At 48.2% G+C, this 19,021-nt stretch overlaps 1 protein-coding gene across 2 annotated transcripts in view; it reads right to left on the bottom strand.

The window, feature by feature from the left end:
* Positions 1 to 19,021, bottom strand: part of ACOXL (acyl-CoA oxidase like) — a 372,099-nt gene that overhangs the window by 59,018 nt on the left and 294,060 nt on the right. For both annotated transcript variants that reach the window (XR_006059556.1, XM_042248150.1), the window contains exon 16: positions 13,074 to 13,161. Coding sequence is in view for 1 of the 2 variants with exons in the window: in XM_042248150.1 (XP_042104084.1) it covers positions 13,074 to 13,161 (88 nt within the window). In the remaining variant the exon portion in view is untranslated. The remainder of the gene's footprint in view (positions 1 to 13,073; positions 13,162 to 19,021) is intronic.

Genomic DNA, 19,021 nt, shown 5'->3' with positions numbered 1-19,021 from the left:
CCTGAGCAAACACCACTAACTCCCCCAAATATTTCAGGTTGAGTTTCCCCAACCATCTTTCTCCAACAAGATGGTGGAGAAAAACCAAGAATATTTGCAAAACAATATTCACAATCCATCTTAGCTGGCCATGAACGTTCTAGGAATGTTAACCAAGATGATTTACACAAACGACACTCCCCTTCTCCGTGCTGGTGGCCTCGATCTCACTCACGGCCACTCATGTGAGTACCCTTTTCTCTTTCAGTCTAAATAAGCACAAAACCACAACTGCCTCCCGTGCACGCTGCTTTGACTGTGTTGTTTCACTCTTAAAAGTGCTCCCATGATTCCCTGCCACCCTCAGATTACTTAAATCCACCTCTTTTGACAAGCATTAAGGCTTTAACTGAGTGAACCCAGGTAGACTTCTTTCCAGACTCAAAGCTGTGTTCACTCTGCCTGTCATCTCTCTTCACTGTCATCTGCTGGGCAGTCTCACCTCCTGCCTTTGAGAGCAGCGTAGCTCACCCTTCCCATCCAACTGCTCCAAACCACTCACCATCCCTCGGGCCTAGCCCATCCTCCACAGAGCCCACAAAAACTGGTAGAAACATACCAAGCCTCAAGACAGAGGGACGGTCTGATTCCACTGTTCTGACCCCCAGATCTAGAAGTCTGTTTAGACATGCAGATATTTTAAAAGCATTATATCAGCAAAAGTGAATTGTCATCAAGCAAGCAAGCATGGTCTGGGAATTTTTTATTATACTTTTCAATGTTACAATTCTCTACAGAGTTTTCCTCTATGACTACAGTCCTCTGCAGTCGTCACTGTGGTTGGTTGTATCCCATGCTGACGACTTCTCCCAAGTTTAAAGTTCTGCTCTCATCTGAGCAAAACGTGCTCGGGTTGTGTCATGGGCTCCTCTGTTGTGGTGCGTGGCCTTCTTGCTGTGGCGGCCTCTCGTGTTGCAGGGCAGGGGTTCTAGGGCACGGGTGCTTCAGTAGTCGTGACAAACAGCCTTAATTGCCCCTGGCACGTGGAATCCTCCTGCACCAGGGATCGAAACTGTGGCCCCTGCATTGGCAGGCAGACTGTTACCCACTGTGCCACCAGGGAAGTCCCAGCTGGGGTTTTAGCCCAAACTTCATTCTTTGCCCATCCTGCCCGACAGGCCTCAAGTCACAGCCCAGTTTTTGGAGCTGGGCAGAAGTACATTTGTGGGGACACAGGGCTCCCCAGGGAGGGGAGTAGGAGGAGCTCCTCCTTAACTGGCCGGCTCCATTTCATGGATCAATCACCCTCACACCTTCGATACAGACAACAAGAGCCCATCCTGACAATGGCAGGTCAGCAGGAGCAGGGCTCACCGAGTCCTCGGCTGTTCCATTCCCCTCGCCTTAGAGCCAGTCAGGGCAACACGTGCTCTCGTGCCCAATGCGGGATTCTTGCCAGCCTCCTCCATTCTGGTTTCTACTGAGGCCAGCTTGAAAGAGGAAAGAGGGGCAGAAACCGCTGATGGAGTGGGGAGAGGGAGGGCGGGTCTGGGCCCAAGTCATCATCGCAGCATCGCACAGCGACAGACACACGGGGCTTCACTGCCCTCTGCTCCACCTGCCTCCACGTTTAAACAGGCAGAAAACCCAAACCCTCACAAAGAAAGCAGCTATGGTATCTACTTTCTTCTCCTTCAGGGCTAATTCAAGGAGCTGCCTGCCTCAGGAGGAGGAAAGATGTAGCCAAACCCCACTCAGGGTCACTCTGGGTCTCTTCCTTAAGAGACTCTGAAGGTAGCTTTCTTCCCGAGCCCACATCCATCGTCGTAACTGCTCCTAAGTGTCCCCCTGCTGTTCATTTCAGTGGCGGCCACAGAGGCTCCCACCTATCTGAGTAAGTCCAGCCCTCTTTGGTTCAGCCTTTCCACCTTGTGTGACAAAAAGATCTGCATGCCGATACAGGGAGAACAGTAGATTTTTAGATAACATACCTGTTAGCTGTGAGGTTGTTAGTTTTGAGGTTGGGGGGTGAAGCGAGGGGGCTGCATAGAAAAAAATGACCAAGTGAAGTAAAAGAAAAAAAAAGGAAAGTGGTAGTTTGGGAGGAAAAAAAAAAGACAGGCCAGCATGAAACACACACGCCTCTCCCTCTATGGGCTGGTGGATCAATTACGTACAACGGCCAACCCCCCGCAGCCCATTTCTGAAAGACAGACAGGACTCTGCAACACGGTGCACACCCTACAACTCACACAAATGCCTCTGCCTTGATGCCATCATTAGGACACGTTTACACAAGCAGTGGGGGAAAGCGAGATGAGCCACACCCACAGCGTCTTTGTCCTTTTCGCAATCAGGCTGGTGAGACTGGGCACCATCCTCAAGTTCGTTAGCAGGCACAGCTGGCCTGGACATACGACACGTGGGGCTGAGCCGCTCAGCAATCTTGTCTCATAACTTTCTTTCGAGCTCTCTCTCAGTCCCAGCTGGCTGATTCAGGCCTGCCTCTCCCTGAGGGCCCTGGGGGGCAAGGGGGTGGGGGCAGGCGCCCCTGGTGTCCGTGCCCGGGGCTCCAGGACAGGGACCCTCACTGGTTCTGTGGCACAAGGTGGGAGACGGCAGTGGCTGTCCCTCAGCTGTCGCCTCTCACCCACGCACGACAACAGTGCCCTCAATTCATCTTACAGAATGACCTGTCCCTCCAGCTTCTGAAGTCCCCCATCCACTTCTTCTTGACAACGTTTAACAGGGAAATGTTGAAAGGAAAAGAGTGAGAGAGTGGTGTAAAGGCTGAGTCTTTGCCAGAAGAGCTCCAGCTCTGCATTCAGAATCAACACAGGGCGGGAAGAGGGATGTTTAACTTCTCGGTATTGAGAAGGTGTAGCAGTTCCGGCCTCCCGCCCATGGGGACGGGCTGTAAGGGCATGGGGTGGGCCTCTGTGCCAGGCGAAGGCCGTGGCTCCCCGCTCCCCCTTCTCTGTCCTTGTCGCTGCCCTGCCGTGCCTGCTCACCTGGCTCACGGGATCCACCCCAGACAGCGAGCAGGGCACACAGGCCTGTGTCCCACTCTCCTCTCGGACTGCGAGCAAGACAGGAACTCAGAGGTGCCCTTTCTCTAGGCAGACAGGCTCCGGCTCTGTGTAACTAAGTCTCACCAGCTCCTCTGCCTGCATGCTGGGGCCACAGCCCTCCCATGGGCCCTCTGCTTCTCCAGGGCAAAGCACCTCTTCAGGCCCGACGACCACCATCTCCCTGCAGCTCCGTCTTCTTACTTGCTGGCCACACTCACTGGTTTTGGGCTCTGTTCTCCACCCATCCCCACCCGGGGCCTGTCTCCAATGCAGGATGTCCCCTGGGACCAGGAAAGTCCCCCTCAAGAGAGGCTGGGTCAGAAGGTCCCTCTCCCCCTTAGCCCCTCCACTGACGCCCCTACTGTCTACCCAGGAAAGGCCAAGCTCTCCAAAGCAGCACCCGACCCTCGCAGCCCACTCTCTCAGGCTCTGTCTCTCAGTGCTCTCCCGGCCTTTCCCAAAAAGCCTCCCCTTTCGGAGGCGCGGGGCCCTGGCACTTCTGGACCAGCCCTTCACTTTATCACCTTCACCTTCGTCGGCACCAGCCTCCTCCCAGAATGCACTGCTACACTCTCAACTCTGGATCCTGCCCACACTTCAGGACCCAGCACCGAGGGGCCCTCTGCGGAGTCTCCTGGGAGTCCGGCAACGTCTGCCCACCCTGGGACCTCTCCCAGGCTCTGTTACACGCTCCAGGGGCCTTCATGCCCCATGGTAAGTCTTCTTGGCTAACTTACTCTTTTGGTTTTTGTGCTTTTGCCCTACAGAGCTCAACAGGGAAAGGTTTATGCCTTCTGGATTCCAAGTCCTTTTAGCTGCCCTCTTGGACACAGAACCATATTCACCTATAATTACAGAAATCTGTGGGAATTTGCTTTATTTTCTAGGCTGCCTATTAAAAGAGAATTTCTGGGTAATTTTTAGGAAAAAATCACAATAGATAGCTTTGTCCATCTCTGTTTACAATGATGTTACATGAAGTTTCCCATCAAGGATTCAACAAGCATTTAGATGGCTCAGACTGGGGTCCTGAGTCAGTAAGAAAAGGTAAAATCGTGATGAAATACTGATGAAAACCTCGCTTTTTCCCATCTAACATCTGATGCCACTTTGAGCATATAGCAAATCTTGTTAAGCTACTATAGCTCAAAGGAGTGCCTGCTATTTTTTCTGCTTCAGCTCTCACGTTTCTGAGTAAAAGCCATCATTTTCCAGTTAATAAAGTATTATATTTTCTCTGCAAACAAATTCCCATAATTTACAAGCAAAGAGAAAGGGAATTCATGAAGAGGAGACACTGCACTATTTTTCCTTCTGACATTTGGGATCTACCATGGGTTAAAAATGATGGTTTTATCTCTGGTGATTTATCAAACTCCGGATTCCCTAAAAGATGAACAGATGCACTGAAGAAAGAATGCATCACCTTAATGCTTCATTTTGACACTCTGGGTATCTAAAAAGAACGTATTTTGAATCTCTCCCCTCCAGAAACTCAGTCATTCCCATGATTTACACATTGAATTCTTATTTTCCAAACACACTTACGTGAGAACATGCCAGGAGACACGCTGAAAGAAAATGGTCACATTTGAAACATACAGATTATTTATAGACAGAAAACTCAAAGAACTGAAAGAAAATCTGGTTGTCAACAGACAGTTGCTTTTTCTATGTTTTCTCTGTAGCTCATTTTGGGTTTTGTGTGGGCGGCTCATGTGAACTCAAAGGTTATTTGCTAAATGTTTGATGAGATTAGGACACGTTGTCTTCTAAAACCTAAATGTAAGTTTGTGTATATAGCACATATGTTTAACCTTAGAATATGGATAACTTTTTAAATATAGAAAGCCATACCTAGAATTGCTGTTATAAGACAAGATTTCCTACACTTCTATTTTTATCCACAGTTTAGAAGGTCTTATTCATATTCCTAGTGGAGTCTCATAATAGTTATGCAGTGGAAATTTTTGGTTTTTTACCTTTTGGGTTAATTTCATCTGCCAACTTGGGCACTCTGTTTGAAAGTACTTAGGTACCAGGAGCTGGAAAGTCAGTGTGGCCTGCAGCTCAGATCTTTGCAGTTCATCATATAAACTACATCTTTGATTATATAGTGCACAAAGGGGGAAAAAACACACTTTTTTTAAAGGCAAATAAACGAGGGCTTATTTATTTATTTACTTATTTGCCTCTTTAGCAATGCTCAGCCATTAGATTCAGGTCCAGCAAGCACTTACGGGCCCCACAAAGTGGGCAGATGGTAGCACTCTGCCAGGATTTGAACCCCGCTTTCTGCTGTGTGGCCCTGGGCAACTCAGGAAGCCTCTCTGAGCCTTAGTCGCATGGGTGGATGGTGGTCCCTCCCTGTCTGCCTTGGTGGGAGACTAATAAGTGCTCACTAATCTTACAGAAAGTCTGTGAGATAGCAAACAAAAAGAAAAGCACAATTTGGCGACCAACGCAGTAAGAAGAGTGAAAAAGAGCGTAAGCCAAGTTTAACCTCAGAAAGTACGCGCCAAATAAAATACAAAGTACCCCCCCCCTCCACCACCGGAAGTTAAAGAACGCTAGAATGCCCATTCTTTAGGGTTTATCTGTAGGAAGGAAAGCCCTTGGGGAGTTGGGGGTGGGAGGGCATCTCTCAAAATCTGATGCTAGAAAGCCGTGGGGGTCAGCCAGCCCCAGGGCAGAGTTCCAGCCCCACATCTTAGACCTGTGTGGTCACAGGCAACTGCCCACCCCTGAGCGGAGCTTCCTCAAGGCTAAGTGAGGTTGTCGTGGGGACTGAAGAGGGTGACGGGAGCCGGGCACTCAGCATGGCCCTGGCTCAGGGAAGCGCTGGAGAGGCAGAGACAGTGGCCATCAGTCCTGTCGGCCAATGTCCCCAGGGTCAGGAAGGTAAGTGACGTCTTATTAGAGTCTGGGTCAAGTATAGCTGCTAAATTCTGTCCGGAACGAGTCTCCACTAAACAAACATTCTTCAGGAATGGAACTTGGCTTTTTCCTCTTGTCTCCCTCTTCCTAGCACAACAGAATCTTGAAGGTCATCTGTCATAAAATCATCTCATAAACCGCCGCCTTCATCAAAGAAAAGAGAGCTGACAGCTCTCTCGGGACCTTGCAGGTGACCTGCTCCCAGGTGCTGGGGGAGCAGACGAGGGCTGTGTGGCTGCCCTTATGGAGAACGTAGCGCTTGGGGTCCTCGGGTCCAGCTGACACAGAACTCAAGTTCACCTGTGTGGCCTGGCTCTCCGGGGAAGGAAACCCTGCATTCCGATGAAGGGAGCAGCCCGTGCGGTGTTGCAGAAAGAACCTGCTCCCCTTGCTGGAGCCCGGGAGCCATGCTCCCTCATAGCTGCTCTGCCAGAACCAGGAGGGCTCAGAATAAGGTCCAACTTTGGGCATCGGTATCTTAGAACATCCTCTCCTCCTTGTCTACTTGCTGATGAGACACAAAACATAAATCTATGAGGGCTTCCCTGGGCTTCTCAGGTGGCACTAGTGGTAAAGAACCCGCCTGCAAGCACAGGAGACATGGGTTCAGTTCCTGAGCCGGGAAGACCCCAAGCCCGTGCCCCACACTACTGAGCTCCAGCCCCAGAGCCAGTGCTTCACAGTGAGAGACGTCACCCGAATGAGAAGCCTGCGCGCTGCCCACGAGGCAGTGAAGACCCAGCACTGCCATAAAAACCAAAATTGCTTTTAAAAGTGTAAATCTGCGGTGGCAAAGTTGCACACCTGCCCAGGGTTTCGGTGCTACAGCGCTCAGTCAGCTAAACTAATTCTCCCTTTCAGGAGCCAGCACCTACGGGAGCTCCTGCCTGCAACGGCCCCCATCACCAGGGCTTGCCCTCTTCTCTCTCCCATCCTGCTGGTGCTGTGCCAGTCCTCACCGTCTCTTCTTCCTGAGTACTGCCACCTCCTGGGCCGCCAGACGGAGTCTCTCCATTGTTCCAGACTCCAGGCATTAGGGACAGTGGACATTTGCGTGGCCCTCTCCGAGCCGCCACACCCTCCGACACTGACCCATCAACCCGCTTTGTTCTCAGGAGTGATGAGTCTGAGATGTGTCCCCCATGTCAAAAGGACAGAGAAAACGAATCTGAAGACAATCCTTTTTTTTCTCCAGTGTTGAGGTCTCCAAGACGCTGGTCTGCTGGGATCTGGTGGCAAATAGCACCTGCTCACCCTTGGCTCCCCAGACCACATCACCGGCCGCTCCCACCCACATGTCTAAGGGGCGTTAGAGGAAGACGAAGGTCAGCAGCTGGGCAGCGGGACCCAGCGCCTGCCTCCCTCCCTCAGAGCACCGCCTCAGGGGCTGCGCCACAGCTTCTGGGCCAGCAGAGGGCGCCAATGGCAGAGGAAGGCTCACAGGTTGGCACAGCCAATGGAGTTAGTACCTGTGTACTCCCCTCCCCCACCCGCCAGACTTCCCACTTCCTGCGGTAACGACAGAATGTTCCAGAAACTCATCCAAAGAATGAGATGTGCTGCCTCTTGACTTTTAGTTCCACTGCACAGGTCATGTTTGCCCTTCAAGCTGGGAGGACCCAGGGTTCGGAGGGTCCTCTATAGCCTTGAGTCTGAGTTGAGTCTAAGTTTTGTAGTTGACTCTAAGTTCCTTGAATATCTGCAGGTTAATGGTTCCCATACTGTTGAAGCCTGGCTTGGAGAATTTTGAGCATTACATTGCTAGCATGTGAGATGAGCAATTGTGTGGTAGTTTGAGCATTCTTTGGCATTGCTTTTCTTTAGGATTGGAATGAAACTGACCTTTTCCAGTCCTGTCGCCACTGCTGAGTTCTCCAGATTTACTGGTATATTGAGTGCAGCACTTTCACAGCATCATCTTTCAGGATTTGAAATAGCTCAACTAGAATTCCATCGCCTCCACTAGCTTTGTTCATAGTGATGCTTCCTAAGGCCCACTTGACTTCACATTCCAGGATGTCTGGCTCTAGATGAGTGATCACACCATCATGGTTATCTGGGGTCATGAAGATCTTTTTGTACAGTTCTTCTGTGTATTCTTGCCACCGCTTCTTAATATCTTCTGCTTCTGTTAGGTCCATACCATTTCTGTCCTTTATTGTGCTCATCTTTGCATGAAATGTTCCCTTGGTGTCTCTAATTTTATTGAAGAGATTGCTAGTCTTTCCCATTCTATTGTTTTCCTCTATTTCTTTGCACTGATCACTGAGGAAGGCTTTCTCATCTCTCCTTGCTATTCTTTTGGAACTCTGCATTCAAATGTGTATACTTTTCCTTTTCTCCTTTGCCTTGAGCTTCTCTTCTTTTCTCACGTATTTGCATTATTTGTCCAGGAGTTCAAGCTGGATTTAGAAAAGGCAGAGGAACCAGAGATCAAATTGCCAACATCCACTGGATATCAAAAAAGCAAGAGTTCCAGAAAAACATCTACTTTTGCTTTATTGACCAAAGCCTTTGACTGTGTGGATCACGACAAACTGTGGAAAATTCTTTAAGAGATGGGAATACCAGACCACCTGACCTGCCTCCTGAGAAATCTGTATGTGATCAAGAAGCAATAGTTAGAACTGAACATGGAAAAACAGACCGGTTCCAAATCAGGAAAGGAGTATATCAAGGCTGTATATTGTCATCCTGCTTATTTAACTTCTATGCAGAGTACATCATGTAAAATGCTGGGCTGGATGAAGCACAAGCTGGAATCAAGATTGCTGGGAGAAATATCAATAACCTCAGATATGCAGATGACACCACCCTTACAGCAGAAAGCAAAGAAGAACTAAAGAGCCTCTTGATGAAAGTGAAAGAGGAGAGTAAAACAGTTGATTTAAAGCTCAACATTCAGAAAACGAAGATCATGACATCTGGGCCCATCACTTCATGGGAAATAGATGGGGAAACAATGGAAACAGTGACAGATTTTATTTTTCTGGGCTCCAAAATCACTGCATATGGTGACTGCAAGCCATGAAATTAAAAGACACTTGCTCCTTGGAAGAAAAGTTATGACCAACCTAGACAGCATATTAAAAAGCAGAGACATTACTTTACCAACAAGGTCCATCTAGTCAAAGCTATAGTTTTTCCAGTGGTCATGTATGGATGTGAGAGTTGGACTATAAAGAAAGCTGAGTACTGAAGAATTGATGCTTTTGAACTGTGATGTTGGAGAAGACTCAAGAGTCCCTTGGACTGCAAGGAGATCCAACCAGTCCATCCTAAAGGAGAAAAGTCCTGAATACTCATTGGAAGGACTGATGCTGAAGCTGAAACTCCAGTACTTTAGCCACCTGATACGAAGAACTGACTCATTTGAAAAGATCCTGATGCTGGGAAAGATTGAAGGTGGGAGGAGAAGGGGATGACAGAGGATGAGGCGGTTAGATGGCATCACTGATGCGATGGACATAAGTTTGAGTAGGCTCTGGGAGTTGGTGATGGACAGGGAAGCCTGGGCGTGCTGCAATCCTTGGGGTCGCAAAGAGTCAGACACAACTGAGTGATTGAACTGAACTGAACGAAAGTCCTAAACTCACACATGACTTTGGGATGAATTTGTGGCATTTTTATCCTGCACTTGCAGAATACTCATTCAAGTAATGAGCTAAAGTAATGCTCATTCAAGAAGGTGGTAAGTGTAGTTCCACAATTCCCTGGAAAATGAATGCCAAAGCTAAAACTAAATCAAGGTGAATGTCATTTGCCTAAAGAAGAGCCCCATTAACCATGGGGAGGAAAATGGTGATCCCATGAAGAATATTGGGAAAAGGACTCATAGCTAAAATGCAGAAATAATGCTTTCATAATCCAGGTGATCACATTTTTATTAACGAAGTCTCCTTAGCAAGGAAGCAAACACATCCTTTAAAGGAGTCTGAAATTAATCTTGATAGGCAGAAATCTACCCTACTCAAATATTCTAACTATAGTTGCAATCTGAACTGAATGCCTACATTCTAAACTCTTAGTCACTTTATTAAGAACCAGAAAAGGGATTTGCTGCAATACAATAGAACTCCTCTTAGTTTTTCTCTGAGAAGGAGAAAAACTAAGAGACAATTCAGCATGGAGCTGAAAATGCTGGATGTGATTTATTTAATTAATTTAATTGATTAAATTCATTTCATAAAATTATTCTTTTTGGTTTTTGGATTGGTACACCCTTAAGGATTCAAACAGCACCATGTTTCAGCACTGCTATTTCCAGGGCAAGATCAAAATGTGTATCAGAGGAAAGTAATAATTCATCATCGTAATAGTTACATCCCACTTTAGAAACCACTAGAGACTGCTTAACATTCTTATTTCCAACATGGTCTTCCTGAGTTTTCAGGTGACAAGTGAAAACTGATGCCAGAAGGCTTTTTTCCTGTTTGTTCCTGATGAAGAGGGCTAGATGTGGAGTTCATTTTCATCTGGGGTGACACTCAGCTCTGAGCTTCCGCCCGCCGGCTCCTTCCCTTGCCTGTTTGCGCCACTCCTTTGAAAGTCTCCAGGGGCAACATCTGGGTCCAGTCACTGAAAACAGATGGGCTATTCTACCTCCTCTCTGGTCTCCCTGGAGACCTCTGCCCGGCGGGGGGCTGGGGAGGGGGTGGGGGGAGTATGCTACTGGACCCTAATGACATGCTGACTACATTTTTCCTGTGTCTGTATCTGTACAGCCCTTCTCATTACGGACGGATTTCCCTATTTCAAAATCTTCCTCAGATTTCCTGATGTTGTCATTGGGTCCTATTATTTTTCTTGCTGTTATGATTTTTCTTCTGTGACTTTCTACAGCCAAATCCTCTTCATCTGTCATGGAACCAGAGGCCAAATTTCCTGAAAATCATCACTTTAGCTTACGGTCACTTTTGCTTACCATCATTTATTGCTTAATCAATAGCAGGTTCAGAATCAGTCTGGATTTCTCCAGCGCTGTGGAATATCAGCTCTTTGATGTCTCTTCCTGGTGTTAAGACTTCATACATTGGCACCAAGCCCCTTTCTCTGTTTCTTCCTCTTAAGGAAAAAGATCTAAATGTTCCACTTTGGTTATGGGAACAAAGGCTTTTGTAGATTAGTAATTAAGAGTAATAAAAAAGTTTTATTGAACACTATGAGTCAGGCTTCTCTGGTGGCTCAGCAGGAAAGAATCTGCCTGCAATGCAGGAGATGTGGGCTCGATCCCTGGGTTGGAAAGACCCCCTGGGGAAGGATATGGCAATCTATTCCAGTATTCTTGCCTAGGAAATCTCATGGATAGAGAAGCCTGGCGGGCTACAGTCCATGGGGTCACAAAAGAGTCGGCCCTGAGAAGCAGAAGGCAGAAACCAAACAGAGCCTGGGGCGCGGATGCGGCCTTGGTTGTCACAGGGTGTGGGCCCCGTGCTTAAAGGCTGGCCCTGGGTGTGACGCTCTGGCAGCCTCGCTGACCCTGGGAAGAGCCTGTGCCCTTGCCAAGTTTACCTGAGCACCCGCGTCCCACTCCTTATTCCTAAGCCCAGGGCCACAGGCTACCCCAGGTCCCAAGCACTGGACTGCACTCAGAAGGCAGAGGTCCTGGCACTCTTCTCCTCCTGAATGCCTGGCTAGGAGGCAGGGTGGTGGGCGGGCCAGGATACTGGACAGGAGGCAAGCGCTCCTGGGTCGCTGCTGTGACTCTTTCTCTTCTGGCTGTGCTGGGTCTCCGTTGTTTCATGGGCTTTTCTCTAACTGCAGCAAGTCGAGGCTATTCTGGAGTTGTGGCATGCAGGTTCTAGGGCTTCAGAAGCTGCAGCTCCTGGCTCCAGAGCACACGCTCCGGAGTCGTGGTCATGGGCCTAGTTGCCTTGTGGCAGGTGGAGTCTTCCCAGACCAGGGATGGACCCCAGGTCTCCTGCACTGGCAGGCAGATTCTTATCACTGAACCATCGGGGAAGCCCAGGCTTGACTCCTAACAGAGCCCATCAAGGAGTTCCATACTCTGGACAGCACCCAGGGATGTACCAGGGCCATTAGCCAGGCTCCAGAGCTGAGACGGTGGTCAAACCCGCCCCTGCTTTCTGGGAGCCATCAGTGACCTCGGTATGATGGAAAACTCTATGCAGCAAACAATAGTCAGTGCCTCTGCTTTTCATACTTTCCCCCCACGGAGGATGGGGCTCCCTGGTGGCTCAGTGCTAAAGAATCCCCCTGCCGTGCAGGACACAAAGGAGACACAGGCTCAGTCCCTGGGCCGGGAAGATCCCCTGGAGGACGGCATGGTAACCCACTCCAGTGTTCTTGCCTGGAGAATCCCACAGACGGAGGAGCCTGGTGCGCTACAGTCCATGGGGTCCCAAAGAGTTGGACACGCCTGAGCAACTGAGCACACAAAATTCAGTAAGGGAAAAAGGAGGAGTTGGGCAGGTCCAGGGAGCAGAAATCTTCATGGATCTCACTCTTGACATCAATGTTTCATTTTACTTTCTGTGATTTTGAGGCCGAAATGAAATTCACACTTCCTCGCCCTCGGGGGCTAACGCTTTGGCCCGGATCACTTTTTTGTTTCAGAAGCAGGGAGGACTGTCCAGTGCAGTGTCCCTGCCTTGACCTGCTAGCAATTCCTGCTCAGTTGCAACAACCAAGACGTTTCCATCTGTCAACAAATGTTCCCTGGAAGACGTCACCTCTGGTTTAGAATCACGGCTTTAAAAGGCAGAACCAGTCCTTGCTAAATTTGGGGGGTAGGTTTAAGCAGTTTTGGTCCTCAAACTTCTTCAGGCAGTGATTGCATTAAAACATCCTCACTTTACCCACCCCTCGTTTGTTCGTTTGGAATGACAGTCACCACTGGGCTGAGGGCCACTGCTGAGGGACCGCGCTTGGCCAGCTGGATCCTGGCAAATTTAGCATTAGGTTCTGTGGGTGTCATTTGGTCAGTGTAAGTGGGGAGTAACCTGGGGACCCTAAATTCAACACAAGGGCTCAGACCAGAGTGGGGACTGTCCTTTCTCTGCAGAGTCATCCTCCCAGATAACCTGAGAGTCACTCAATCCCAAATATTTGACAAGAGCCACTGACCTCGGTGAATATGTGCCAGAGACAAGCAGGTGATGTGGTGAAGACATGAGTTCCAGGCACTGAAAAAGTCCTCCTTCTCGGTCATCACCTGCCAAATTGACAGAAAAAAAAAAAAAAAAACAACGGCTGATGATATTCTTAGAGAATAGAACTTATTAGCAGGCAGATGGCAGACAATGCACATCTCAGTACCACCATTAAGCAGGGGTATGTTGCATGCAAGGCCTACTGTTACCCCTAAAATGCCTGTGTCACCCCTCAAAGCTTCAGTTAGATGAAGAAATGCCATAACATGCTGTGAGTCCAGTTTACATGTTTCTATTAATCCCTCACTCATATCAAGCGTGGTGGTGCACCTGCCCTCAGTCACTTCAGTCGTTTCTGACTCTTGGCAACCCCATGGACTGTAGCCCGCCAGGCTCTTCTGTCCATGGGATTCTCCAGGCAAGAATACTGGAGTGGGTTGCCAGGCCCTCCTCCAAGGGATCTTCCTGACTCAGGGACCAAACTCAAGTCTCCTGCACTGCAGGCAGATTCTTTACCACTGAGCCACTGGGGAGGCCCAAGCATGGCAGTACCACGCTGCATTTCTTGAGATGTGACCAGCGATGAAGAAACAATTTGAAGAAGGACAGAGAATGTGAGATGGTTTTAGTCAGGTCACTCACTGCCTGGAAAATTCTAAATAACAGAACTAACTAAATCTAGTCTGCAACAAAACCAATCCACCTTCCCACCCTCCTTCCCCATATGGTAGTCACATATTGCCGGGTTTTCAAACTTTTTTCTTTCCTCTTCTCTTTTGTTTTCTTAAAAGCTTTTGCTTGAAGTTCATTTCCTGACCATTCTAGAGGCGGGAAGTCCAATATCAGGGTGCAAGCACAGTCAGGTTCCGGGGGACTCTTTTCCTGGCTTGAGGACGGATGCCTCCTTTCTGTTTTTGCACAGCTGTCCTGCTGCTGCTAAGCTGCTTCAGTGTCCAACTCTGAGACCCCACAGGTCGTAGCCCACCAGGCTCCTCTGTCCACAGGATTCTCTAGGCAATAATACTAGGGTGGATTGGATTGCCAAGCCCTCCTCCAATCCAGGGATCAAACCTGCATCTCTTATGTCTCCTGCATCGGCAGGCAGGTTCTCTATCACTAGCTCCACTCAGGATGCAGAGAGAGTGATCTCTCTCTCTTCTTACAGCATCTAATCCCATTATGAAGCTCCCACCTTCATGGCCTCATCTAACCCTATTGACCTCCCAAAGGTGCCATCTCCAGATCCATCACATTGGGAATGAAGGCTTTGACATTTGAATCTAGAGGAGGGATGCAGACATTCAGTCCACAACAATATTCCTTTCGATTTTCATTATAGAATTATATGTACTAATTCTTAGAGGAATCTTATAATAGAAAGGCCATAGACTTTGGAGCTTGAGAAATAAAAATTGAAACTACAGCCCGATTACTGTCTACTTTGGTGGTGTGGACAAATTATTTCACTTCTGAGACGTTAAAAATTTTGTTAAAGTCTGTCATATAGAGTGAAGTAAGTCAGAAAGAGAAAAACAAATATTGTAAACATATATGTATATACATACATATCAAATATCATATGTTACCACACACATATATATATATATATATGGAATCTAGAAAAAATGGTACTGATGGACGTATTTGCCGGGTAGGAATAGAGTCGAAGATTTAGAGAATAGATTTGTGGGTGTGGAGAAGAAGAGGGGTGGACGAACTGGGAGAGCAGCATTAACATATGCACACTACCACGTGTGAGACAGAGAGCCAGCAGGAAGCTGCTGTACAGAACAGGAAGCTGAGCTCAGTGCTCTGTGATGAGCTAGAAGGGGTGGGATGCGGGGTGGGGGGAGAGAGGCTCCAGAGAGAGGGGATATGTGTATAATACAGCTGGTTTACATGCAGAAACCAGCACCACACTGTAAAGCAATTATACTCCAATTTTAAAAATGCAACACCAATTTTTAAAATTTAGATATTGTTGACAATAACATATTAGTTTCGGGTATACAAGATAACAATCTGATATTTGTGTATACTGTGAAATGACCACCACAGTGAGTCTAGTTAACATCCGTCACCATAGTGACGCGTTTCTTTCTTGTGATGAAAGCACAAGGACTAGTTAATAACATAACTGCTTGTATATTTGAAAGTTGCTAAGAGAGTAGATCTTCCAAATTCTCCTCAAACTGTTTCCTGGACACCTGCCACGTCTCTAGCATTGGCACGGGTGGCGGCCGTGTCTGACCTGTGTGAAGAATAAACACAAAGATGGAAACTGGACTCGGGATGATTATGCTCTTTATTCATTTAGGGAGTATATTTTTCAGCTTTACTCTGCGTGAGATGGTCTTTCAGTCACTCTAACGAAGGAAATGGTTTGCTTTACTTGGTTTTTCAATCAGCGGGAAGTGAAGAAATAGAATTGGAAGAAAATAAGAGGGAAAAGGATAAGCAGAAAAGAGAAAGATGCCTAATCGCAGAGTTGGCAGTTCGAGTTGTGTCGGTGGAGTCTGGAGGCAGATTCTTATCTGACCAGAGCAGAGTGTGAAATTTGGCACTTCTGGGGTTTCTTTGTTTCTTCTTGCCTTTGTTTGGAAAACCTAAGGGCTTGATATTTAAACTTTCAGCAATTTTCTTTGCTCAGAGAAATAATACTCAAGTGGAAAGCTGGAATATTATTGGAAGGACTGCTGCTGAAGCTGAAGCTCCAATACTGTGGCCACCTGATGCAGAGAGCCAACTCAATGGCAAAGACCCTGATGCTGGGAAAGATTGAGGGCAGGAGGAGAAGGGGATGACAGAGGATGAGCTGGCTGGATGGCATCACCAACTCGACAGACATGAGTCTGAGCAAGATCCAGAAGCTGGTGATGGACAGGGAGGCCTGGCGTGCTGCAGTACATGGGGTCGCAAAGAGTCAGACATGACTGAATGACTGAACTGAACTTGGATTGTGTATCTTCTTCCCATTTTTTTTCAGCTCACACTCTGAGTCTTCTGGTTGGAAGGTCATCTGCCTCCCACTGCTTCCCGGTTCCTGCAGGGCCTGGAGGTCAGACTCCTCTGTAAAAACCCTCCTATAACAGAGTGCTTTGTGCTCCAGCAGAAAAGTTGGCACAGCAGAAACTCTCTGTCCATGTATAATTTCGCATGACCACCTGGGGCAGCAGGCACAGCTCAGAGGATCATGTGTGCCTGGGGTCCCCACCCAACTGGGGCATCTCATGAGAGTGGAGGGAGAGAAAAGTGTCTGTCTTGCTCCCTGCACTGGTTTCACCATCACAACTGAAAGAGCACGGTGGAGATGGGTGATACTCAAGCAATAGCTCACAGAGCACCTTTCGCAGAGGTGAGGACAAGAGCTGGCCAAACACTCACGGCCCGAAACTGCCCCATCGCACTGCAGAGGAAAAGGCCAAGAATCCACACCAAAGCTTGGTGGACAGGCTCTCCTAAACGTGCTCCAGCTGCCCCCCCCCCCCCGGTCACACGGGAGGGAGAGAGGAATCTCCGTGTATCCAATATAACGTGGATGTGTCCAAATAGAATTGAGGGACAATTTTAGATTTTTTAAAGCGTCAGTGGATAGAGTAAGTTTTCATGAGCCTGGTCAAGAACAAAGCAGAGAGAGAAGACTGGCTGGGCTACACGGAACCCTGAAGGAAGCAGGCACATCCGATGGGAGAAGCTTGCAGACGGCCCTGGCTGTGGCTGAGCCCTTCCACCAGGATGTTGCTGTTGTTTAGTCGCTAAGTCCTGTCTGACTCTTTGCAACCCTGTGGACTGTAGCCTGCCAGTCTCCTCTCTCCATGGGATTTCCCAGGCAAGAATACTGGTGTGGGTTGCTAGTTTCTCCTCCAGGGAATCTTCCCGACCCAGGAATTGAACCTTCATCTCCTGCATTGGTAGGTGGGTTCTTTACCACTGAGCCACCAGAGAAATCCCCAAGAGGATGAGACAAAAGTGAAGATCAAGTTCAAGTTAAGGAGAAAGGCCCCTGGCAGCCAATTCCTAAGAGCTTTTCCTTATATGTCAGCATCATGGTGTTGCAGCAAGACCCACTGGAGAAGGCTCAGAGCAGCCTCATGCTTGCGGGCAAGTGGCCCCGGCCCTCCACTTACCGGATGGAAAGGTTGGCACGACTGCCCCCTACCCTCCACAACTCCCCCCAGACCCCCACTGAAGGACAGCACCCAGAAGGTGGAACGTGTTGATAGGAAGGCAGCTTCACGAGGGCAAATGCCCAGGAAAGTAACCAACGGAGAAGCCCCTGGTCCCTTGAGTTAGCTGATGGGCGGGAAGCAATAAGCTGAAGCCACACAGGTCCATACACCGAGGCAGGGTGGCCTTTGTGTGTGGGGCATACTTCATCCCACAATCAGGTGGTCCAAGTGAGCAGACCAGGAGATCAAACTCTATTCAGCCTCTAAGTGTAGACTCAGTGCTAACTGCAGAATATCACTGTCAGCAGCTGTAACCCTGCCGATAACTGTAACCCAACTCCAACGCACAGAATTTTTACATTTACTTACTGCGCAAAAACATGGTAGAACGACAGAAATCAACTACTTAACCCTCCAAAGTTAAAATGTCTTAACCCAAGGTTTCAGTAAAGATGGCATGGTGGGACTTTCTGGTGGGACAGTGGTGAAGACGCTGCGCTGGCAACGCAGGGAGCGCAGGTTTGATCCCTGGTGGGGGAACTAAGACCCCTCAACGCAGGGCAGAATGGCCAAAGGATTTTTATTTTTTAATGGCATGGTTGTTCTTTACGTCAAGCAGTAAACCTCTTGAAAACTTGTGCATAAATTAACCTTCCCCATGCTCAGTGGTGTCCGACTCTTTGCGGCCCCAGGGACTATATACCCCACCGGGCTCCTCTGTCCATGGAATTTTTTAGGCATAAATTAGCCTTATGAAAGCAAATCCTTTTTAAAATGCACCAAGCAACAGACACTGTTTCAAACCTTAAGTTGCACTTGCTCATTTAGCCTTCAGAAGCCCTGGAGATAAGTATTACTGATAACTTTTACTATCTTCATTTTGCAGGTGGAAGATTGAGGAATTTGCCCAAGGTTGCAGACCTGGGTTGGGACTGGGTACCCAGTTTTATGAGCTCACATTTCTAGTCGCAGAATACACTGCCTCCCAACAGACTGATGGAGAATTAGCTCCCTGTCCCTCCCAAATACATAGTTTATAGAGATATGTTGTCACACCTGGTCATGTTTGATGTGAATGACATCCCACATATTCCCTCTAAGGGAAATAAATGCTTATTTCCTAAAAAGTCATCATACAGCTAAGACGGAACTGAACTCATAAAGAGACCCTGCTGCCTCATCTTTGGTGAATACCCATATCCATCCCCCCTTTTTCTTTTCTAGCTGCTACTGCTAAGTCGCTTCAGTTGTGTCCGACTCTGTGCAACCCCATAGACGGTAGCCCACCAGGCTCCTCTGTCCCTGGGAGTCTCCAGGCAAGAACACTGGAGTGGGTTGCCATTTCCTTCTCCAATGCATGAAAGTGAAAACTGAAAGTGAAGTCGCTCAGCCATGTCCGACTCTTAGCAACCCCATGGACTGCAGCCTACCAGGCTCCTCCGTCCATGTGATTTTCCAGGCAAGAGTACTGGAGTGGGGTGCCATTGCCTTCTCCGTTCTTATCTAGAAACACCGCCAAATAGGTTGGGCAGCTATATAGCCAGTTAAAAACACTTAGCTCCCTAGAGCGGATCTATTAAAAAACCTCAGCTAACATCATATGTAATAGTAAAAGTCTTAAGTGCTTTCCCTCTGAATCAGGAAGAAGATGAGAATGTCCATATCTCCACTTCTATTCAACATTACTGCAGGTTCCAGCCAGGGCAATAAGGCAAGAAAAAGAAACTAAAGGCCGAGAGTTTGGAAATGAGTT

This window comes from Ovis aries, chromosome 3 (assembly GCF_016772045.2).
Source record: "Ovis aries strain OAR_USU_Benz2616 breed Rambouillet chromosome 3, ARS-UI_Ramb_v3.0, whole genome shotgun sequence".
NCBI lineage: Eukaryota > Metazoa > Chordata > Mammalia > Artiodactyla > Bovidae > Ovis > Ovis aries.
The sequence above is the reverse complement of the archived record's forward strand: the minus strand, read 5'-3'. Positions and strand labels throughout refer to the sequence as shown.